General features: G+C 44.7%; 1 protein-coding gene across 1 annotated transcript in view; it reads left to right on the forward strand.

Moving 5' to 3' along the window:
- NIN (ninein) overlaps positions 1-23,834 on the forward strand; it is a 64,755-nt gene that overhangs the window by 25,373 nt on the left and 15,548 nt on the right. Inside the window, exons 5-24 of the mRNA XM_074821159.1 lie at positions 486-525; positions 1,887-2,077; positions 3,196-3,342; positions 4,180-4,347; positions 6,207-6,343; positions 7,745-7,885; positions 8,063-8,237; positions 9,199-9,309; positions 10,109-10,198; positions 11,527-11,680; positions 12,006-12,127; positions 13,419-13,945; positions 14,681-16,756; positions 17,957-18,082; positions 18,723-18,792; positions 19,780-19,995; positions 20,383-20,496; positions 21,575-21,697; positions 22,232-22,345; positions 23,066-23,212. Coding sequence (XP_074677260.1) covers positions 486-525; positions 1,887-2,077; positions 3,196-3,342; positions 4,180-4,347; positions 6,207-6,343; positions 7,745-7,885; positions 8,063-8,237; positions 9,199-9,309; positions 10,109-10,198; positions 11,527-11,680; positions 12,006-12,127; positions 13,419-13,945; positions 14,681-16,756; positions 17,957-18,082; positions 18,723-18,792; positions 19,780-19,995; positions 20,383-20,496; positions 21,575-21,697; positions 22,232-22,345; positions 23,066-23,212 — 4,989 coding nt within the window. The remainder of the gene's footprint in view (positions 1-485; positions 526-1,886; positions 2,078-3,195; positions 3,343-4,179; positions 4,348-6,206; positions 6,344-7,744; positions 7,886-8,062; positions 8,238-9,198; positions 9,310-10,108; positions 10,199-11,526; positions 11,681-12,005; positions 12,128-13,418; positions 13,946-14,680; positions 16,757-17,956; positions 18,083-18,722; positions 18,793-19,779; positions 19,996-20,382; positions 20,497-21,574; positions 21,698-22,231; positions 22,346-23,065; positions 23,213-23,834) is intronic.

The following is a 23,834-nucleotide window of genomic DNA, read 5'->3' on the forward strand; positions in this document are numbered from 1 at the left end:
TAGAGTGGGGCTGAGGGTTGGACTCAATGATCCCAAGGGCCTTTTCCAACCTGAATGATTCTGTGAAAGATAACCCAGATTTGGGTGGTGGCTGTATGCAGCCCATGATCTTCCCTGCATCCTCATCATATCAACCATCAATATCTCTAAGACAAGCAGCACGGTTTGCTTGGAGGACAAATCTCTCCCTCCCTCCCCATCAACCTGCTGGACTCTGATCTGTCACTTCTCATGGGTCATTTGCAGGGCTTTAGGCATCTTTTGCTGCAGCTGCGGCTTATCCCCACCGAAGAACCTTGTGTGCCAGAAAAAGGCAGCATCAAAGAGCCGTGGATTGCCAGCCCAGCCCGCGGGGAGTGGGGAGATGAAAGCCTGGCAGCATTGCTGGAGCCCTGTAGCTCGTTTGATGCTGATTGCAGAGTCTCTTTCATATGGGTGATGTCTTGCAATAGTAATAACTCAAGAACCTTTTGTTTTCTCCCCAGCACTGGAAGACGCGAGACAGCGAGGAGTACGAGGCCGAGGGTAAGAGCAAACAGCAGCACTTGTATGTGCTTATTCTCTTTTCAGCTTTGAAGATGAATCAGAGAAGCACACTAAGATGGTCTCAGGCAGTCTGGGTGTGCTGAACAGTCCCAGCCTGGCGTGGTGGAGAGCTTTGGGAAGGGGCACATGGGACAAGCAAGCCCTGAGCTGGGAGTGAAAGCTAAAACAGGGCTCTTTGGAGGGCATAGTCTTGTGCCTTACCCTTTTTGCCCTCTTTTCTCCCTCCTGCCCGGTGCAGAGGCTGCCCTGCTGCTCCAGTAACCACAGAGCAGCAGCTGGTCCCTGCTCCTGGTCCCTGCTCCTGCCCTGGGGGCTGCTGGATGTAGTGGAGCACGGTAGGCACTAGATGTCAGCACGGCCCAGTCATTAAATGTTTCTTAATTATCCTGTAAGGGAGAGCGGGGTGACCCTCAGGGTGACGGCAGGCTTTGGCACTAACCCGCAGCACACAAAGATCTGTTTATAACTAAGCCGTGCAGCTTTGAATTGCTTCAACACCTCGTCTGTATTTCAGCTGCTCTCTAACCCCTACCCCATCCAAAGGGACCAAATTTTTTCTCCAAAAGCTGCTTTTCTGGCCCCAGGATGAGGTAGCGGATGCAAGGAGGTGGCCTTGCAGCTGAGCAAGCTCTGACTGGTTTGTGTCTGGTGGCTCTGGGAGCATTTCCAGCTGGGTGAGACTGCACTCCAGGCATTTGCTAGAGGTAGAGGAAATGTGTTCAGCTGAAGGCTATTGGGGTTTTTTTTTTCTTCCCCTGAAGGGGTGTTTGGAACTACTTAGATCAAAACATACACTACAGTTTACATTTAAAGGGGATGGGAGTTTAGGCAGCTCCATCTTGGGGGGGGTGACATTTATGGAGACAGGCAACCACTGAAGTTGTAGACCTGGTCAAGGTATATATGGATCTACAACTTGCTCAGTCCTCTCCCTTGATCCCATAACTGCCCTGAAGAGGAGGGGTCCCTTCTCCATCTATGCCAGCAGCTGAGGTGGCAGGGCTGTGCTTCCCCTGGCTACCAGCCATCGGAGTCATCCACATCCCAAGAGATCCTCCTGGCCACAGCTCACCCTGTGCCTGCACACGAGTGGCACATGAGTTGAATGCTGAGCAGGACCTGCTCCTTCTGATAAAATCCAATAGCCTTGCTGGTGCCAGTAGCTGCACCTCAAAATTACAAGTGTGCTCTGTGCATGACGAGGCAAGAGAAATGGTCCCATGGGGTCTGATGAGGAAGGAGAGACTCCCCCATGACATGCAGAACCCCCAGGTCTTCTGATGGTCACTTGTATGCAGTGGATGGGCAGAAACCAGAGCAGTTTTCCCCCCCATTTCCAGGGCAGCTCCGTTTCTGGAACCCAGATGACCTGAATGCTTCCCCCAGCACCTCGCTGCCCACCCCGGACTGGATAGAGGAGAAACTGCAGGAGGTCTGCGAGCACCTTGGCATCACCAGGGACGGCCACCTGAACCGGAAAAAACTCATCTCCATTTGTGAGCAGTACGGGCTCCAAACAGCGGCCGGGGAGGTGAGTGGCTACGTACGGACCCACTTGCACCAGAGTGTACACCTGGGTTTCAGAGTGGCCCCCACGAAGTCTGTCCTGCAGTTGATCTCAAGCCTAAAGCACAAGTGCTGGTTAACAGGTCGCTGCTTGGAAGGTGGTTTTCGGCTCCAGCTCGTGGGCTTCCAGCGAGTGAGTTTGTGTTGAACCATCAGACGTGGGAGGCTGCTTTAGTAGAAGGCAGCTGCCAGCCTTCCTGACACTGTAGCGTGCGTGTCTTCTCATGCAATCGCAGAGTAAACTGGAATTTAAAAACATATCCTAAATTCCAAGCATGTCTCCTTAATCCCAGAATTCTTCTAGCTAGACAGTAAATATGGGTTAAAATATTCATAGATGGTTGCTTTTGACTTTGAGAAAGCCTGCAGGCAGCTTCTGTCCTCTGCAAGAAAATTATTTCTTTAGCAAAAAAGTCTCTTGTCAATTTAGGATTTAGTTTTATAAAAAAATAAGACTGTTTTGCATCTTAAAATAACATGGCTTTTAATCATTTCCTTCATAAAGCGTGTTTCCGAGGAGGTATTTCTTTGCAGCATTTGCAACAAAATGTTTTCAGGATATTAAGGCTGAAAATGGGGAAGAAAATAAACTGTAGACAAAGAAATAGTGAGGGCCTAATCTTAACATCTCTGATCCTAATAAGGTTGGTCTTGCTTTTTTGAAAGCAGACTGCCCTGAAGCATAAAACTGATTTATTTTAACCTTGCGGTGTCTTACTGGGTTTTTCTGCCTGGTCACTTCACAAGGTGCTGGGGTTTTGGCATCTGTCTCACTACCTTGCACTGAATTCCTGAGGTCACCCTGTCTCGAGAGCAGAATGAAACAAGGTGGATTTTTTTTTTTCATGCTGCCTCGCAAAGATGGAGGCTCCAAGATGACCAGGAGCTTACACACTTTTACAGGCAGGATTTTTGTAGTGTATGTGGCTCTGCAATTTTCTATATGAAGGTTGCCATACCAGTGTTGCTTTGATTTTTTTTTTTTGTAGAGCCTTGGGAATAGGATGCTTTCTGCTGTGCCAAATTGTTACCGCGATGTTTTTGGCAATAGCAGATGTGATTTCTATCCTCTGCTGCTTGCAGGTGCTTGAAGAGGTGCTTCATAACCTGGAGCAAGATGGCACCATGAGCATAGAGGACTTCTTCTACGGCTTGTTTAAAAATGGAAAGTCACTGACCCCCTCAGCGTCTACTCCATACAGACAGCTGAAACGACATCTCTCCATGCAGGTGAGAAACTGAGGTGGATCCTGGGCTAAAAGCAGGAGGAGGGGGAGAAATCCTGAGCAAACCCCACCTTGCCTGTCTCCTCCTCTTCCTCCCCATTTGTCCCTGTGGTGGGGCAGCTGTGACGGTCACCCCTGGCCAAAGCAGAGTCAGGGATTCCCACAGCAGCACCATGGATGTGGCTGCCTCCCCCCGAGTGAGAGCGATGGGGTGAAGTGCTGCAGACTTCCTCTGGGTGTGTTGGGGTGGGGGGATAAAGCAGAAAACACCCTCATGGTAAAGGGGAGATGCCTCCCCTTTAAAGTTATGTGGCTTGAAGATGGCTCTTACAAGTGAAGTGCAGCAAGTAAATGGTATAAACTGGATGCAGGGGGAAGCGGTGGCCTGGAGTAGGCTGTGGGCATCCAGGTCCCACATCTCTCTCAAAAAAATAAATAAATTAGAGACAAGAGTTTGAAATCTACTCCCTATCCTTGCCTGGAAGCTGAGGGCTATAGCAAAAGCACCTGTGTATATGCTCCCTGCAGCCTTTTTAGGGGAGGTGACACCTGAAACCAAAAATGGACAGTGGAAAACAGTTTTAGAGCATCGAAACAGCTCTGAAACTCTCCCTCCGCGGATTTATTTTAAATCCGAAGCGCCTGGTTGTGCTGCGGTGCCGTGAGGTCAGCAGCAGCGCTCCTGCTGCATATTTGCTTGGCAGTGAGGAAAAGCAGACCTTAATCCTTAATCTCCAAAGTACCGTTAGCAAAATGACATTTATAAGCCTTTCTTGTCGCGGGGTGGCCAGATGCCTGGCTCTGCCCGTGCCCCGCCGCAGCCTCTCCCCTCTCTCGGCAGTCCTTCGATGAAAGCGGGAGGCGCACGACCACCCCCTCGGCCATGCCCAGCACCGTCGGCTTCTGCCTCTTCTCCAGCCTGGACGATGGGATGGGCTACGGCTGCGTGGAGGATGTCCTCGACTGCTGGCACCAGGAGGGCATAGAGAACAGCCAGGAGATCCTGAAGGTAACCAGCCGCTCCATCTCACCCCCTTTATTTGCCTTTTTTCTTTTTTTTTTTTCTTCCCCCCCCCGCCAGTGTGGAATGCTGGACTATAGCTGGATTACTTTATTTTTCCCCTTTAAAATTCCCAGTGCTAGTAACAAGAGTCTAAGCATTCTGGGAAACTCAATAATTTCCTTGATTGAAATGGTGGTGCATCCCAGAGAGCTAGAAGTTAATGACAAAAATATAACGTGACTTCCAGCTTCGCTCAAAGAGGTCACCTATATTTGTAGAAAGCAATTTAATTCCTTTACCTCACTGAATAGCTGTACCTGTAAACCTTTTAGCACTGGGATGACCTGAATTATTGCTTGCGCTGAGTTGGAGGACAGCTCTTGAAACCCTGCCCAGTAATTAGTCTTTTATTATACAGAGCAAAAGGGTAATGGGGGTTGCAAATCAGATACCTGAAGTGAACCCCATCCCTGTCCATCTCACTAGAAGGTGTGGGCGGGAGAAAATAATTTCATATGTCTGTTCTGAGACCGTCGCTGAGTTCCCAGCAGCGATGATTTCTCTTGGCATTTAATGTCCGCGTGGATATTGAACATCCGGGTTGTAATAAACTCTGCCATTGCTCCGGCTTTAAAACCCACGTGTAGCCTGGGCTCGTGCAGGCCAGTTTGATAATGTGGTACTGTTTTCACCAGACTTGCATGGTACACTTTTACCTTCTCTTCTGCTTGTTGCTTTCCATTGGCCTTGTGACCGGTGTCACCAGGGCGGTTTCTCCAGTGTTTGCAGGGTTTCAGCCCTTCTGTGCTCAGCTTTCTGCTCCTGCAGAGTTAGCTTGGAGGAAATTACAAGCAGTTGCTGATAATTTATTTTCAAAGAGGTGGGATGTTTGCTATCAAATACCTCCTACAAGGCTTCCTCTGTGTTGTCTCTGTTGCAAGAGCTGGTTTTGTTTACAGAATCCCAGAATCATCTTGGTTGGAAAAGCCCTTGAAGCTCCTCCAGTCCAACCATGAACCTCACACTGACCGTTCCCAACTCCACCAGATCCCTCAGCGCTGGGTCAACCCGACTCTTCAACCCCTCCAGGGATGGGGACTCCCCCCCTGCCCTGGGCAGCCCATTCCAACGCCCAACAACCCCTTCTGCAAAGAAATCCTTCCTAAGAGCCAGTCTGACCCTGCCCTGGCGCAGCTTGAGGCCATTCCCTCTTGTCCTGGCGCTTGTTCCTTGGCTCAGGAGACTCATCCCCCCTCTCTGCACCCTCCTTTCAGGGAGTTGTAGAGGGCGATGAGGTCTCCCCTGAGCCTCCTCTTCTCCAGACTAAACCCCCCCAGTTCCCTCAGCCGCTCCCCATCAGACCTGTGCTCCAGACCCTGCACCAGCTCCGTTGCCCTTCTCTGGACACGCTCGAGTCATTCAATGGCCTTTCTGAATTAACATGAATTAACATGAATATCTTCAACCAATTTCTTTCAGCTTTTGAGTATTGGGTTGGAAGTAGATGATCTTTAAGGCCTCCTCCAACACAACCATTCTATAATTCTACAATAATATGTAAAATGGCCAGCGTAGTTGAGTCCTGTAGAGAACTGGTACTTTTAATCAGTCATGGGCTTAATCTCCTGTTGGTCTTGCAGCACAACTAGGACACTCTCCATCTCCATAGCTGGCAGCAGCTCTTTAAAACAGGAAGGTGGCAGAGATGTCTGGTTTATTGCCCCAAAGGCATTTGTGACAGATTAATCAGCAAGCAAAGATCTTTTCTGAGCCTTCATCTTATTCTGTCACTTCATGTACAAATGTCTGCAGGCTGCTGCAGGGCAGGGAAGCTCGTTCTGCTCTAACGATGTGTTGTTTTGCAGGCTTTGGATTTCAGCTTGGATGGGAAGGTGAACTTGACGGAGCTGACGCTGGCGCTAGAAAACGAGCTTTTAATAACCAAGAATGGAGTCCACCAGGCAGCCCTGGCGAGTTTCAAAACGGAGATCAGACACTTGCTGTAAGTCACCAGGATCACTGGCTTTGCCTCTCCTCTCAGTTCTCTGCGTTTGGCCAAGCAGGAGTTTAATTAGCAGTTGATTAATGGTGGTTCATAGCACTTCTCCGAGGGGCATCGGTGTGGTGCTGCCATTTCACTGGAAGGCTAGATTCTCTGTGAGCTTGGTTAGAAACTTTCAACTCTCCCATTTTGCATGGGAAAAACACTCAAACCCATGTATTGCAGAAAAATATACTTTTTTATTTTTTTAAATCAAAGCAGCAGGCTGTTCCCAGCCCTGCTCTGCAGTCTGGAAATGGTCGCTGGAATCTGCAATGGTCACTGATGGCTGAGGAATGCAAAACTCAAGACAGAGGCTGATGCAATCTCATAGGCAGTACCTTTAATCCTAACTGATTTCTTGCAGTAGCGTTACGTAGGTTTTGCCGTGTGGGTGAGGTACAAAACCATCACTCACCCCCACTTTTTTTCATTTGAAAGTCAACACAGTTTGACTTAGCGCTGGACTTGCTGTGCAGGCTTCTCAGAGAGTGTAGGAGAGGAGAAACATTTCCCTGTATGTAAGTGTATCAATTTATAAATTACACACAACTGAAGCTCAACTATTTCTTCCCACAAACCAGTGGATTATCTTGTCCACCTCACTCTGGAGACCCCAGCTCTAAGGATTGCACCCTCTGTTTTGCATTGACTCCTTCCTGTTGTGTAACTGTTGCATCCATCTGCCACGGGCACAAGCTCCAGTTGTTAGTGGTGTTTTTTTGTACTGTAAATCTTGGAATAGTTTAAATATTTATCAGCTCATGCATCCACCTCCATGCAATGCCATAGATGACTTTTGCTGGTCATTAAGACTGCACGTGTCCTGTTACCTGTTGGCTTACTGCTTGTGCTTGCAAGCTGCCCATTTTACTTGTATGAAACCTCACAACATGAGGCTTCCCACTGTTTGTTTGCATCAACATGTCAAAATACCTTTTTACATTCACTCAGTGGAGAGATCGGTTGTCAAGTTCCCATCAAGAAAGCTGCTCAGTGTAGCAGATCTTACAAACTTGTGATCAAAACCAGATTGGATGTAGCATAAGGATGAAGTGGTAAAGGTAATAAAATTACAAGAACAAGTAAATGGGGCAGAAAGTGGCCTGGCAAAATGGCATAGCGCTGCAATTCAGGGGGCTAGACCACAGCTGAGGAGCTCAAGTGTTGAGGTCTGAGGACCTGTGGGGATATCAAGACATGGCCAGAGCTATGTGTGCAAGTTCATATCTCATGACTAAATGCAGTCAAGACCCTTGCAGACCTTTCTGAGCTGCTCTTCTCTGATGAGCCTCTTGCAAATACCACCTTTGCGGGAGCTGGGAGGGGTGACCTAATCCAGGTCGGCTGTGTTTACCCTAGGGAGAGGGTTGACCAAGTGGCCAGAGAGAAAGAGAAGCTGCGGTCAGACTTGGAAAAAGCTGAAAAGCTGAAATCCCTGATGGCCTCCGAAGTGGATGACCACCACGCTGCGATTGAGCGCCGGAACGAGTACAACCTCAGGTAAGGCGTCCCGGTTCACCCCTCCCCTCCTCTTCAGCATCGCTGCCGCAGCATTGGAGGGACTTGGTGATGGGGGTAGTGGCTTCACACCTGCTGATTACCACCGTGTTTCACTCGCAGCAGTATTTGCCACCTGGTTCTTCTTATGAGCTCTTCTTACCTCTGTTGCCTTCATAGGAAGCTGGACGAGGAGTACAAGGAACGAATTGCAGCTCTGAAGAACGAGCTCCGGCGAGAGCGGGAGCAAATCCTGCAGCAGGCTAATAAACAGCGGCTGGACCTGGAGCAGGAGATAGAAAAGCTGAAAACTGATGAGAACTACATCCGGGACCGCCTGGCCCTTTCCCTGAAGGTAACGGGGTCTAAGTGCAGCTGTGTGTTTCCCCCAAAAGGCAAGGATGCCCAGAAGTGGGGAGCGAGGCTTGCAGCATAGTCCTTGTTGAGAGGATGTGTTACAGGGTGTGTTGAGCTAGCTGAAAGTAATTTCAGCAGCAAGATAGAGGCATATCCCTGATAATTGTTTTTTGGGTCACCTTGATAGGTTACTCCTTGGATTCATAAGGCTCCAGTTCAAATCTCTGCTGCCATCAAGTGCAGAGTGTGCATTTGTATGGCTATCAGATGGGCTGTCTTCCTTGCTGGCTGCTTGACTGTCCAGCCAGGAGATAATATGTCTTGACAAAGTTTAAAATATTGCTTTAAAAACAAAACAAAAAAAACCCTCTAAGGCAAGCTTGCTGTTATGCCTTTTGACAATTTATCTGCTGCCTAATGCAATGGTATCACTCACCTGTGACTCCACAGATTCACATCCTTTTCCTATATTTTTTTTTCAGAAAACACTTAAGACACAATGCTTTATCTGACCGCTGCCTTACTATTTAATTAACTTTTGCTTAGTTTAAAAAAAAAAATAAAATGGTAATGGTGTTGTCTTACAAACGACATCAAAAGTGCTGACAGTCAGAGGGAGCTAATACAGCCTTACAGATGTTTGGGCGAGCAGCTTTTGAAGGGGGTGGCTGTCCTGTGAGCATCAGGAAAATTGTAAAATACTGCTCCCGAAGCAGTGACCTGAAGGGCGAGAGGAGCAGCGGAGCACAGGGTTTGTTCACGCTTGCTGTTTTGCTGTGGCAAGAGGGGTTGTGTGTGCATGGATTCACAATTCTTATCGTCCGCTGAAGCCTGTAGCAGTGTCACGCTCTGATTTGACTGGGAGATGACTTTTCTGAGTCACCACGTGCTAATGTTTTCTTTCTCCAAATGCTAAGGCTCTTGGGGTGGTGTTTTTGGTTTTTTTTTTTTTTCTCCAGGAAAACAGCCGCCTGGAAAGCGAGCTATTGGAAACAGGAGAAAAACTGGCCGAGTATGAAAGCTTGGCCAGCAAACTGCAGAGGAACTTGGAAAACGTCTTGGCTGAGAAGGTAAATCCTCCTCTTCCCAGTATGCGTCCAGAATTAAATTGCTTTTCAGTTACTACACGCAAGATGCCAATTTAACTAATATCCAGAGGCTCTTGGGGTTCCTATCCAGATGTGACCAAGGCACGGCCTCCCTTGTTGACATGGACTGCCTGGCTGACTTCCAGTTAAGGAAATTAATGATACTCCACCTTAGCTGTAGTTTTATACCAATCAACAGTAGGGAGCCTTACAGTGAAGCAATCATCCAGCAGATCTGCAGGGATTTTTTTTTTTTCCCCAGAACATAGTTTTGGCTAGACTCAATGTGCAGGTCCTTTCTAGGGGAGATGATACACGAGGTGTTGGGTGTGAAGTGGCATCTCTGCTAAACTTAAGTGAAAATTGAGGTGATCGTGGTTGTATTACAATAAACTCATCAGAATATCAGCGTCTCCAAAGGCATTTCAGTGTGTGTGCATCTATAGACAAAGGCTCTCATACTGGTATTCTCACCCAGCATCCGTTTTCCAGAATTTTTTAAAGATGGGGTTATTTATCAAACCAAGATGTGCATATGCTAAGCTAGAAAGCTGCAATCTGCAATCAAAGTGAACATGAGAGCTATGGTGAGATAGCAGCTAGTATTTAAGGAGGTTGCTCATCGTCCCCTACCAGCAGGGAAGCAGAGCTTCTGTATTTAAAATAAAATAAAAGAGGGGAGAGGGTGTGGGCTGCAGGACTGCTTGTGAAAGGCACCCAGGCTGTGATGAGCAGGGCTGTTTGGTGGAAGAGTAACTGGATCCCGTTCATGCCATTTCAGTTTGGTGACCTGGATCCCAGCAGTGCGGAGTTTTTCCTGCAGGAGGAGAGACTGGCGCAGATGAGAAGCGAGTACGAGCGGCAGTGCAGAGTAAGTGGAGAGCTGGCACCCGTGTGCCCGTGCTCACCCAGAACAGCCTTGCTGCAACCAGCAGCGCAGAGCAGCAATATAATGCTGCTGGGTTTTTTCCTACATAATGGCTTTTTCACATTAATCCAAGCTCTTGGGGGGTGGAAAGCTCTTGCTGCAGAAGTAACTGGCCGAGCTAAGAGGGTGAGGTGCCCCAAGGGTGGGCTGGGATTTGATCTGTGGAGCCTCCTTTGTTCCTGAGCTCTACATCGTGCGCAGTTGCGCACTAGTGGTTTTTTGATTTATGAAATAAAGTTTGCCCTAACTTGAATTCAGAGTTGCAGGAACTTACAGAGAAATAAGATATATCTGAGTCTTGGTGGTTTCCAAAACAGTAGCATTTCCTTAAAATGAAACTGAAAATGTGAAGCTTGTCTTCTCCTCCCCAGATCTTGTATGGCTGAAATACTTCTTTAAAGTGGGCCTGCAAGTATCTATTTACATATCTACTTTCTGATGACTACGATGGTTACAGCTCATCTGTTCTGCATGATTCTTTTCATTCAACAACAGACTACCTTGGCAAAAGGCTGTCTGATCTGAAACAGCACACTAGGTCTCTTAAGAAGTTGCAGTTTAAACGCAAAGATGTCTAGAAATATTTATTAATTGATACTTCTTGATAAGACGTTGCTTGAATAAGCAGTTGATTTTCTTTTTTTTTGAGTACTGGCAGATATGAATCGGTTCACTCTCTGAACCTTCCAAATGTGTAGAATTGTGTGTTTACAGATTCAGGGATTCATTTTCCCCAATAAACACTGTTCATTGAGCTGAGCGCATGACATTTGGCACAAACACTCGGGATATTCCTCTGGCAAGTGGGCAGAAGTACCAGATGGTAAATGCAGTAATGAGGGTATCTCCTTCCTAATTTGATCTTTTGCTTCTGATTTGATTTTGCAAGTAGATGGTGTTTGAAGAGGTATTTCTCAACTGTTTGAAAATGTTCCTAAGCTGTTGTTTAAAAAAAAAGGTTGTAGGAAGAAGGAATAAAATGGAAGGTCCTGGAGCACAATATACTTTAGATGTAGAATATATACAGGCTCTCAAGAAACTTCTGCTCTTTTAGTAAGAAACGCATCTGTCACTTGCACAGGTTGGAACCTGGAGAAGGGGTGTTGATTTGCTAATAGGAGGATGACTAATTGTGGCATGATGGCAGGATTATTGACAAGTCTTTACCTACTAATTCCCTCCTAAATGTCTCATCGTGGGAGTGTGGTGATGTACAGATGCTCAGCTGCCTTGGCTGCTTTCACTCAGGCATCTTTTTCCCCCACTTTCAGGAGCTGCAGGACCAGATAGATGAGCTGCACTCGGAGCTGGAGGAGTACCGTGCCCAAGGCAAAGTGCTCAGGCCTTCGCTGAAAAATTCGCTGTCAGAAGAGTTCGACATTGATATGAAAAGTCATGGCAATAGTGGAATTGAGCCTGACCAAGGTAAAGGTCATCTCCTGTATGACCAACTTCTGTGCTGTAGGTATTTATGATAACATCTTACAGGCAATTATGCAAAAACTTTCCCAAACCTTCCCAGCAAGATTCAACCACCACCTCCATTTTGCTATTTAACATTAAGTGGAATATGGCTGCTGTACTACATTCAAAGCTGAAATTCATGCTTGCAGTTTCTTGTCTCTGTGTGTGATGGGAAATTGGAGAGCTGCAAGTAGCTGCCTAAACAAATCTAAATTGATGAAATAATTCTGTTGAGAATGTATCTCTTTGGGCTTCAGGAATATGTATATAATTACTATTTTTACAGGACTTGGTTCAGAAGACTGCAACCCATTAAATATGAGCATAGAGGCAGAAATGGCTATTGAACAAATGAAGGAGCAACATCACAGGGATCTACATCACCTCAAACAGGAGCTTGAAGACACAGTAAGCTATTAAATGAAACTTTACAACTTTTCCAGCCTCTTCATACAGGTGGAATGGTCTTGAAGAAGGACTTTTTAATTCCTGGTCAAACTATAACCTTTCTGTGAATCTGAGCTATCTACCTTCCCTGCTCCTTCTGCATGTTGCTGTGCAATGTAGAGGGCTGAATGAACGCTGCAGTAGATCCGCATGCCACCCCACAGCTAACAAGAGAGCAGCGAGCCTTTCTGAGGCAGTATTACATCTACTGTCTTGAGAGCCTGCTGCATCTGAATTAGCCACTTCATTCCCGCTGGCATGGGATAATTGTGGGGTAGGAAGGCTGCTGGCAGGAGTCTGCAGTGCTAAATGCTACGCTTGTGAGGTCTGGTGGTGTTGAAACACAATCTGTGCTGTGGGAGTATGGAAACTCTGCTGTTATATCTGTGCCACTGAAAATGGGCAGTCAGCTCCCCGTTTTCAGGGTGTCCATCTGCAGATTAATCTTGCCACATGTGCAGAAATATCTCCATGAGCTCCCACGGCCAGCCCATGTCTGCGTCGGGGGCAGTGTTGCCAAGACAAACCTACTGTACCTCACTCTGCAGGTGAGGTGCACTGGGGTGGAGCTGGCCAGGCCAGGCTTCCACTTTCCACTGCAACTGTCAGCCCAGTGCCCACCTCCAGATGAGGGATGGCTATATAATTATCATCCAGAACTATAATCTATTCACTTCACATATGGCATAACACAGGTATGCTGAAACTGTGACAAAGCTGGGATAGGAGTGGGAAAAGGGGACTGATAAAATATCATCCCCAAATCATTACTTTTTCCTTAACTGACACAATGTTGCTTGTGTAAAAAAAAAAAAACCAAAAAAACCCAACAACAAGCAAGCAAACAAACAAAAAACTCCCACAACCTTTTTAAAGAGAAAGGCCTCATCTGCCTCTTAATTTGGGGAAGATTTTGAAAAAGTAATCAGTGAAATAAAAAAAGAGCCCACTTGTAATTTGCAAAACTGACTTGGGACTTAAAAGTTGTTAGTGGCTTTGCTTTTCACAAATTCTCTTAATGGAAAAGCATGAATTCCACTGGCTTCTGCATAATAATAATTTTTATCCCAGTAAGAAATTAAGCTGAGCACTTTAGCATTCCTTGCAGGGGAAATCAATATAAGATGCTAATGTGTAAATCAAAATATTCTATAGAATATATGGAAATATAGAATACAGAAATGCTGAGAAAACATCTCTGTAGAACGTTCCATAGAAGATGAACCATTCCAATCTGTTTTCCTTTGTGTAGGTGAGCCATTACGAAAAGCAGCTAGATGAGACAAAAATCCACTGTGAAAAGGAACAAGAGGATATGAGGAAGAAGTACACTGAAGAGATGCATGTCATGGAAAAGCAAATAACTGGCCTTAAAAATCAAATTGCAGAACTGCAAGGAGAGGCAGCAGAGCTCAGAGAACAGCAAGAAAAGCTTGACTGTAAATACAATGATGAGAAAAACAAATTACAGATGCGTTTCGATGAGGAAAAAGCCAATCTGCAAGAACTATTGAGGCAGGAGCACGAAGAAGATGTAAGAGCCAGACTGGAGCAGGTAAACGAGAAGTTTAGTCAAGAACGGGAAGAACTGATTCAAAATGGTGTCTGGGTGGAAGAAAAAATGAGAGTTTTAGTGCAGACACTGCAGGAAGAGAAGGGAGAGCTGGAACGTGGCTTTCACGAGCAGCTGAAAAGGATGGCAGAGGTGCATGCCCTGGAGAAGGAAGAGCTCCAACAAGAGCTGCTGAGGAAGCACGAGCATGACCTGGAGGAGGAAAGGTGAGTGTCACCGCTGGCGGGGACGGAAGGGGTGTACGCTGACCCTGATGGCTTGGCGTGGTGACCAAGGTGAACCTAGTGCCGAAATGACTCCCAATGCTTAATTCAAGTGTACTAACTGTACAGTGCTGTTACCTGGTTTATTCCAGAACGCTGGGCTGCTATTCAGGAGCTTTTTCTTCTGACCTCTCTCAAGCAGATATTTTTATTGATTTTTAGCTCACCCAGAGGCAACAATAGTGTTAAAGCATAACCAGACATGATTAATTTGAGCTCTGTTCAGGATCCCTGTGCTTTACAAATCCCTGCTTTGTTCTTTTAAAGCATTTGGGTTTTCAGACTACTTTTCTGAAGAAGTAAAGGGATGGATGGTAAATGCTTTTAGCCAAGATTCGAGTGTCAACAGAACTGAAACCATCCTGGGGTGACAGGGAGAGATGGGGGTAAGAACATCTGCCCCCACAAATCTGATCACAAGTATAGAAGAGCATATATTGTACATGAAGCCTTTTCTGAGGACAGTTCATGAGTTACAATTTTCCAAGGCAATTAGATTTTTATTTTTGAAGTTTCAACAAATTGCCTCAAATTTAACTTTGGCTCTTGGAAACACCTGTCAAATCTAAAACTCAATGAAAAACTAATTTTCAGCTTGTTTTATTCAGCCTAAAAAGCCATTTGAATCTCTTTGAGTTAGCCCAGATTTTAGTAATATATTATGTTAACCATGTTTAGGAAAAAAATGGAAAGTGACTATAACAGAAGAGCATCTCATGCAGAAACTCAGTTTTCTGTCGACACACAAATACTTGTGAACAAATATGAAGAAACGATCCAAAATCTGGAAGGACGTTACCAGCGAGAGCTGCATGAACTTGCTGAACAGCAAAGAGAGGAGAAATCTCAGTGGGAGTTTGAAAAGGATGAAATTGCTCAGGAGGTTGCTGAAGCCCACGAGCAACTGAAGGAAAGTCTGGCAAATGAAAAGGCAGTTTCTTCTGCCCTGACCCAGGAGAAAGATCTCCTGGAGAAAAACTTCAAGGAAGAAGTGAACAAGCTTGTGTGCGAGAGAGAGCAGCTTCAGAAGGAGCTGAGAGACCTGAGGAATGCTGCTGAGAAGCAGGAGAAAAAGCTGAATGATAAAATAATACAACTCCAAAATGACCATGAGAAAGAGCTAAAGAACAAAGAAGAGCGTATATCTGTGGTGGAGGAAAATGGGAAGCTGGTTAGGCAAAAGCTGGAGAGGCTTGACAGTGAATATAAGCAGGAGAAAGAAGACCTCAATTCCAAACTTCTTACTTTGGAGAGTTTAAACAAAGACATTTGTGTAAGAGCAGAAACAGAAAAGGCTGAGATGAGTTTGGAAATCTCAGACCTTCAAGGGAAAATACAGAAATTGCAATGGGAGACCCATAATTTTTCCGCACTACAAAATCATTATAGGGTCCTGGAAAACGAGTATGCCAAAGCAAAGAGCAAAATTGCTTCTTTCTCTGGTATGGCACCTCTGGGAGATGATGCAGATGTCCTCTTAAATCTGCAGAAAGTGCACGAGCAAGCTGTGAAGGAAAATGTCAGAATGGCCGCTGAGATCACCAGGCTGCAGCACAGGTTGCAAGCTGCAGAGCGGGAGCCCGTGCAGCCTCCTAGTCCTGGCTGCTCCGACTCCAGCTCAGCCCCATCTCAGCTGCCAGATGAAATGGATCCCATTTTTGAAGGGTTGCCCAGCGACTGTGAAGATGCAGACAAGGGAACAGATTCAAATGTCCTTCCGCTTTTGGAGGCTGATACTATAGACCTGGAAGAAATGAGTGAGATTGATTCAGATTTGGAGAAAGCACATGTTAAAGCCAGAGCAGGCGGCCGTGCACTCGAGGTGCAGGTGTGTCAGACACAAGGAAGTAAAGCAGCACTGGAAGCTGATGGCAATCAGGATTGTGACAAGAATCAAGAGCTGCTTTCTCGAGTGCCTCTGCTGCAAAAAAGGAGAGACATCGAGAAAAAGCTTGAGAGAGTTCCCAGACCAAAAATGCTACACAATGATGTTAAACAGCAGAAAGTTCATCTGCTAAATCATAGAATAGCTCCCAAAACTAAAGGGTTTGTTTCTGATGCTTTGAAGCTGCAGGTTGAGCTTGAGAAGGCTGAAGAACTGAGTGAAGCCTCTCTCCTGCTTGATCATGCTCCTGGGTCAACAAATGGTGACCTAAAAAGCGTAATAGCTCAGCTTTGGAAAAGGGTCACAGAGTTAGAAGACAGATTGATGGCACAGGCTAAACTTCTGTCACTACAAGAAGAAATTCAGGTAGAAAATGAGGATCTGAAATCTGAAATGGTAAAGTTAGTTGAAAAAAATAAAGTGCTAGAAAACAACCTGCGTAAGCTGAGAAGCCTTCACTGCGAGCTAGAAGAAAGCCAACTGGAAAGTATTAAGCTCAGAGAGAAAAACACACAGCTCCTCCAAAAAGTTAAAGAATTGGAAGATGTCCAAGAACAAGACACGCAAGGAAACATAGATGCACACAGTGACCAGTTAAGGCTGCGATGCCAGCTTGGGAAGCTGGAAAAACATGCCACCGCATTTACAGGTCAGCAAGACAAACATGCCCCAAGTGACAGCCTGGTGAAAGAAATGTCATTGGAAAAGAGGGAGCTGCAGGAGCCCAACAGAAAGCTGAAGGAGAAAGCTGCTGCTCTGGTTAGCCCAACCAACATGCATTCTCACGAAGAGAGAGAGGAGAGGAAAACAGTGACGCAGGGCTTACAAAGCACGTGCACTGAGCTGCAGCAAAAAGTTGATCTCCTGAGGTAACGTACACTTGCAAAACTTTGTGGGAAACGTGCCGGCCCCACAGTAATCAAACGTGCTGCTTAGAAACTAACCTAGCGTCCCACTCATCGCTTCGTAGCCGCCTGCCTGCCTGCCTGCCGTACGGTTGCTGCATTAACCACTGTAGTTTAACTTTGGTTAGAAACCGGTGCCTTGGACTCTAACTACTAGCCAGCAGGCTGTTTAATCGTGGATAACGACGGTTGAAATCAATGTGTGTGACTTACTCCTCTCTGACCATGACCTAACATGAGTGGTAAAACAGGAGCAACCTGCCAGCTGTTCTGTCTGTGGATGTAGTCACCTTTGCAGTGTGTAGTTTATGGCACATCAGAAACCCCTGTATTTTTATGTCCAAAATACTATGGTAACACTTCCAGAATGCTTTTAGCTTTTACTAATATCACTCCTTCACTCAGTTTGCTCCCTTCTAGTACTGAATGTTAGTTAGAATGCTAAAAGTGCTTTTATTTTCCTCAATGTTTAAGTTAATGCTAGAGAATTATGGTAATTTTTTTCCCAGCAGGAGCACTTAGTGTTAGGAATCCAACAGGTGATGTGGTAAATACCATTCTAACACAGAGAATATAATAGATTTTATCTACATGTTTTTAACTGCTGTATTTCAGCAAGAATTTTTTTGGAGGCCGTAAAGTAGCTACAGCTGGTTTAATTATTGTTCAGCACCAGCTTCCTGCAGGAAACTGTTCTTTCAGGTATTACACCATGGCTAAGTTATTTCTTTAGCCGCCTCAGGACAGAAAAGGCACTTTCCAACGCTGCTGTTCCCAGCATACAGACTCTAGAAACAGCTGGGGACACAGCTCACTCTCCTAGCAATCTGCATATTGTGGTGTTAAGCTGTTTAGAGTTATGTTATTTGTAACTTAAGGACTGAAAGGTATACTATAATATTAGTGTGAAACTTTTATTAGGTATCTTAGATTTTAAATAACTTTAGCTGTACAAAAACATGCACAAAAAGCCCCTTTTTCAGTGCTCTGGGGAGCACTCTTAGTAAATGAAATGTGAAATCCATATACCCTTCACACATAAAATAAGTCAATTGTAGCTTTGTTTTGAAATATTACAGGGAGCTTAGGCTTTTAGTAATTTTTCTCCCTGTGGGCCTGGACGATATACAGAAACAGTTTTCACTTGTCTCATCTCTGTCACAGATGTGAAGCGGAGAAGCTCAGAGAAGAAAATGCTATTCTGAAAAACGAAGTGACTTTATTAAACGAGGAAGGTAGCGCTTCCAGCCTGAAACTGAGGGAGCTAAATGGGTCCCGAGAAGAAATGCGGTAAGAATTCAGTGGGGCACATACCACATGTATGCCTTCAGGCTCTCGCTGCAGTGCAGACACGATGGTTACATCCCTTCTCTCAAAGCTCCTACACGTGTTAGATATTCTACAAAGTTTGAAATAGGCTTATTTCATGGTGCTGTTGGAAATCCAGCTGGCTGACAGTCTATTCCTCATCCTGTTCACCTGCCCAAGCTTGTCCTGCCCGTTCCTAGAGCCAAAGCAGTGGCTTAACTGTAGGAGTTCAGATGACCCAGTAATGCATACAAATGCAGGACCTACTTATGAGCTGACCTGAGGCAATTCTTCTTGCTTCAGCAAAGGTAGAGCTTGTTGGGCTGGTGTAGCCTTAAAAAAGGCAGGAAGAGGTACAGTGTGACAAAGTATTTCAGTGATTTGGTCTTTTGCAAGTAGATAACCATCCATGACACTGGGAGTATTCTTCCCTTCCAGGAAAGATCTACATGGGGTACCCTGAGGAATTGAGCACTTGACGAGGCTGTGCAAAACAGTGATGTTAAGCAATAAATAAATATCCAGAATTACCCTTTCTGGTGATGTCAGAAACCAGCCTGTTCTTGTAGGCCTGTATATTAAGAAGTGACCCTAATGTTAACGAGCTTTCATTTTTCCTTAGGCAAAAGATAGAGGCTGTGAGAAAGGAGAAAGTGGCTGTACAGAAGATGGTTGACAACTTGAAAAAGCAGGTATATGGACCGAGCCCATAACCTTCTCTGTAGAAATCATCACTGTATAAAAGCTGTGCCTTAGATGGTCACAGAGGCAGTAGAAAATGACCATTATATACATTTAAACTTTTTGATAATTGTTTTCCTTTAACTCTTTGGGACCAATATGAGGCTTGTTTGACCTGATCAGGTGACAGTCACAATGTTACTGTAATTATCTGACCTGAGATCACTTTCCATAGTCAACTTGGAAAGTTTATTTAATGGAAATATAAAGTTAAAATCTTTCTTTTGTAGCCTTTGTGGGTAATGCTCTGCAGTAGCCCATGGGAAACAGAGGTTATGTGACTCAGTCTCTACTTACTTCCCAGCTAGCTGGGTCTAGGAATGCTGCCAGCTGTGACCCTTTGGTTATATCCATGAGACTGCTACTTTTATTTTAAGGGTGGTTTCTTATGCTAGGCAAAGTAGAAGGTTTAAGTAGCTCTTACATTCACATCCCTCTTAGTATTGCTCAGTAAAATTTCTGCTTGCTCAGAATAATCTACTAGCTCACCAGCATAACCCTCAAAATATACATCAGCATGGCAAAGGGAAGGAGGAACAGAGTGGTGTGCCAGATGACTGATATCATAATTGATATGATTGAGGCCAATTATGAGGAATTAACAGTTTGTGAGGCTGACCATGCACACAACAGGCCATCAGGAGGATTCCTACTCTTACAGTTGATTTTTGTCTTAAAATGAAGGCATGGAACATGTTAAATATGCTTTAAGGAAATAAAGAAAGTGCTACAGGGGTCATGACTGTTATACAGAGTACAGTTAACTGCCATGTCCCAGTGCTCTGAGTCACCATTTTGTGATTCTGTTGTCTTGGCTGAGCCATTGAATTGGAGTGACACTTGTCAGCTTTTGGATCATCTAAATAGAAAGGAAATGTTTTTAAAATCTGCTCTCCATTGTGGAAATAGTCATAACTGACACTGCTGTCCCAATTCAGGTAGCAGATCTGAAGACCAGGAACCAGCAGCTGGACTCTGAAAATACAGAACTTAGCCAGAGGAACTCCAAAAATCAAGCAGATGTGCAGGATCTTAATCAACAGCTAGCAAGGGTACTCAAGCAAAAGGAAAGGGAAGCAGGAAAATGTACCCTGGAGGAATGGGAAAAGGAGAGACTGGTACTGAAAGAGGAACTGGAAAACTCCAAAGTAAAGGTACGGGATTATGCTGTCTCTCGTGGTATGAAACAATTGAATTTTTAGGATTACACAGGTGCTATGGAATTAGCATGCCTTTCTCGAGCTGTGCGTGGCTTTCAAAGCTAAACTTCCCTAAGTACTAGGCACAAACATACAGGTATGCGGTAGTGAGGGTGGAAGGAAAGCATGGCAGCAGCCAAAAGCCGGGAGGTAGAAGTCTGCAGGTTTGTCTTGAAAATGGAGCTTAGTGATGCTAAATATTTACCTGCATTTTCCAGCATGCCTGTTCAGTCCAGTGCCATCCCAGCTCTAATCCGTATCACTGGCTGCAGCATCCTCTGGTTAACCTTTGTTGCCCTGCGTGTCTCCTCAGTTGAAATCTGAGCCTTTTATTTTTTGCAGTCATCAAATATGGTGTCTTCCTTGGAGATGGAGCTGTCAAAAATGAAGGTTCAAGCTCATATATTGGAGCAGGAGAACCACATCCTCAAGCAGGAACTTGAGAAGACAAAACAGGTATGGCATCCTATTGAGTGCCATCAGATAATGCTGGCTGTCTTTGTATTCTCTTGCTCAACTTGGAGATAGTTTTTGTTGGTTTTTTTTTTAAAGAAAGGTCATAACCGGAAGGGAATATAAATCCTCTTGAAAGAGTCTCTGGGTACAATGCACAATTGTTCTAATAAGGTTGGTTTCGCTTAGCCTTTGCGAAAAGGTCTTCCAGAGTAGTGGATCTACAAAGATAGACTTTGACAATGAAGACAAAGATTTAAAGCTTTAATCAAGGACTAGACAGGGCTTTTCTAGTTCGTGCAGACGGGATAGGCAGGGGAACGTCTTCCTGTGTAACTGGTGATACCCATACAGCTCCATTTAAGGACTGGTCTCTTCCAGCATGTCCTCTCAGAGAGAATTCTTATTGCTAAACCCATCTGGAGACTTTGACCTCTCACAACTTCCGAGGATAATTTCCTGGAGGGCTTGGTTATCGCCTGTATAAGCATGGTTCAATTGGCTGTAAATATATGCTAATAAACATAGATAATGAAGGCTACAAATGAGTTAGCTCTCCTGATTAGGGTTCCACGAAGTAATTTTCTTTACCATATAAAGCACTCAATGCTTAGGATTGATAATGGTCTTAAAAAGCAAAAGCAGATGAGGCCTATTCAGTAAAGAGTGGATTGTGGTTTGAGTGTAATTAAAGACAGAAGATTGAGTGAGCAGAGACAACAGCACAGGAGAAGGCAGAGTGTTAAGCTAAAGCACTGTGTCAAATGGGAAAAGGATCAGAAGTGAGCAGTATTTTTAACCCTGTCACAGAAGAGGCAGAGAAAGACGAGCCCTAAAGCAAATCCAAGGGATCCCAGGGCAATTAGGAATCCTTAGCCTTGCTGTTGCAGGAAGGGTGCCTTGGATCACATGAATGATATTTGTATGGTCATTTGTATCAAATTGCAGTATGCTCCTCTCTTCCACTTGATCCAGAGTGGGATGCTTGGCCTGGAGGCGAAGGGAAAGCTTTGTGTAACACTTGCATGCAAAATTCAGAAATGGCACAGAAATACAGCTGTGAGGGGTTTGTTTTCCACAGTTGCCCAGATGTCCTGATCTCTCTGACCTTCAAACTGAAGTTTCGAGCTTAATTACTAAAAATGAAAAACTGCAGAAAGAGAAAGAAGCCCTGAGTGAGGAATTAAACAGATGTATTGATAAGGTAAGAAAGAACTGCAAATCCACATCACTACCTATATGTTGTAACAGGCTTGTAAAATTCTTAAATCATTATCTGTATCACCCTAATCTGTAAAACTACTTTGGATTTTTTTTTCTTACCTTCAAGCCAGATAAAGGCTTAGTTGCCACTGCCTTTTTTTTTCCTAGCTGGTCTTAAAGAGAAAGCTTAAATTCTGAAGCACAATTTTAGTGTAATTTGATTATGCAGAAAATTCCAAACTTTGTGAGGAACAGAGGCTGGATATAAATATTGCAGCAGGACAAGGAAGACAGTGTTCTTGCACTTAGTGCAACTCTAACATGTTGTAACTCTGGACCGGAGCAGCGTAACTAAGTATGCACACTATAAATAATGATCCTGTTGTGTGGAGATTCAGGCTGGGAGCTGAGGGGTTTTCCACTCTCCTGCATTTTCTTTACATAGCTGTAACTCCCTCTAGCTTAACTCTCAAAGTCAAATTGGGTTAAGGAAAATCCTGAATGAGTCAGGCTTACCGATGTAATCTTATTTCAGGTAGCTAAAGTAAGCTGCTTAGAGAGTGCAATTGGCAGCTTGAAGCAGGAACAGAAATCCTGGGAACAGCAGAGTCAGACACTGAAAACACAGCTCACCGTTTCACAAGAAAAGGTATAATAGTGGGGCTTGTTATAGTCCTGGATCAAAAGCATTTTTTTAATCTCTTGTAGTGCTTTTTTTCATTAAAAGCAGCCCTCTTATGTGTGTGAAGATGTCATGCAACTAAGAATGGCTGCTTTGATGGGCTTTCAAAGTGACGTTCTTAAAGGACAAGAGGAAACTTGTTAGATGCTATGAGGGACTTTTTTCCCTGAGAATAAGCTGTGTTGTTTTGCATCTACAGCCAAGTTCCTTTTGCCAATTCATTCTGCCCAGTTATTCCTAAAATACTGCAGAGACTCTGCTGTTGCTCCCTGCTCTTCTGGCGGTGGCTCGTCTCTCACTAGGCAGGGGAGGGGAGTGAATGGCTATCTGCTTGGCTGATTACACTTGGGGTTTCTTGTTGGCCACAGGCTGCCAGGAAGAATAAATAATTCAAGATAAATTTTTCTCTTCCCAGCATATCCCAATAAATATTCAGGGCTGGAAGATGTGTCTCTGTTGATGCAGTATTGTGACTGTGTTCAAAGTGGATGGCTGCTAATTTGGAACAGAAAGTCAGAAAATCATGTAGCGTTTTTAAAGGGGGCTGTCAGTATTTTAACTCCTTCGCTCCTTCCATCAGAGATCCTAAATATGTGTGATATGTGGTGCATATACACATCCTAGCAGACCAAACTTACAAGAAATCTTGATGCAGCAAATGCCAAGCTGTGTTCCTGCTCGCTACAGGTTCAGAGTCTCGATGAAACACTGCAAAATGCCAACCTTCAAATGTCCCGACTAAAATCAGACTTACGGGTGACGCAACAGGAGAAGGAAACTCTTAAACAAGAAGTGATGTCTTTACACAAGCAGCTGCAGAACGCCAATGAAAAGGTAACGGACCTCAGGTGCCTCAGTCAGCTTCGCGTGCCGGGGTTTACAGACACCAGATGCTGCTCTTCTGTAGCCTGCTGCTGTAGCCAGCTCAATTCTTTAGCTTGGCTTGTCCATTAAAAGGACACAAATACTCCTGTAGGTTTGAGCAAGTAGACTCTGAGTTACGCAACTATTGATTTTTGGTTTCTAAACAAATGATATAATTTAAAAAAAAATAAACTGAAAGGAGGTGGGTACAAAAAAAAAGCCCCATTTTAATGGTGCTTTCTGTATTTTGTAGTTTTCCATTTTAAAATAGTTAACTATCCTTAGTCTTGTCAGATTGTATATAAAGTGCAGACTTATTTTTAAAAAACTTAAGTTTTGAACATGAGAACAGGCAATGATCAGTCCATCCTCCTAAGTCTCTACTCTTCCCTGAAAGAAATCTTTAGCCGAAAAAAAAAAAAATCTGTGGATGCATTTACACCTCTCAAAACTACAAATATATTCACAATCCAACTAGTCATTGACGGGGGGGATCTAATTTTCAGTCAAACTTGGTTTTGAAAGGCACAGTGTGATAGCAGCTTCTCTTAACTGATGAGGAACTGTAACTGAAGGAGGATGTAGACAGCAG

Source organism: Strix aluco, chromosome 4 (assembly GCF_031877795.1).
Source record: "Strix aluco isolate bStrAlu1 chromosome 4, bStrAlu1.hap1, whole genome shotgun sequence".
In the NCBI taxonomy this organism is placed as follows: domain Eukaryota; kingdom Metazoa; phylum Chordata; class Aves; order Strigiformes; family Strigidae; genus Strix; species Strix aluco.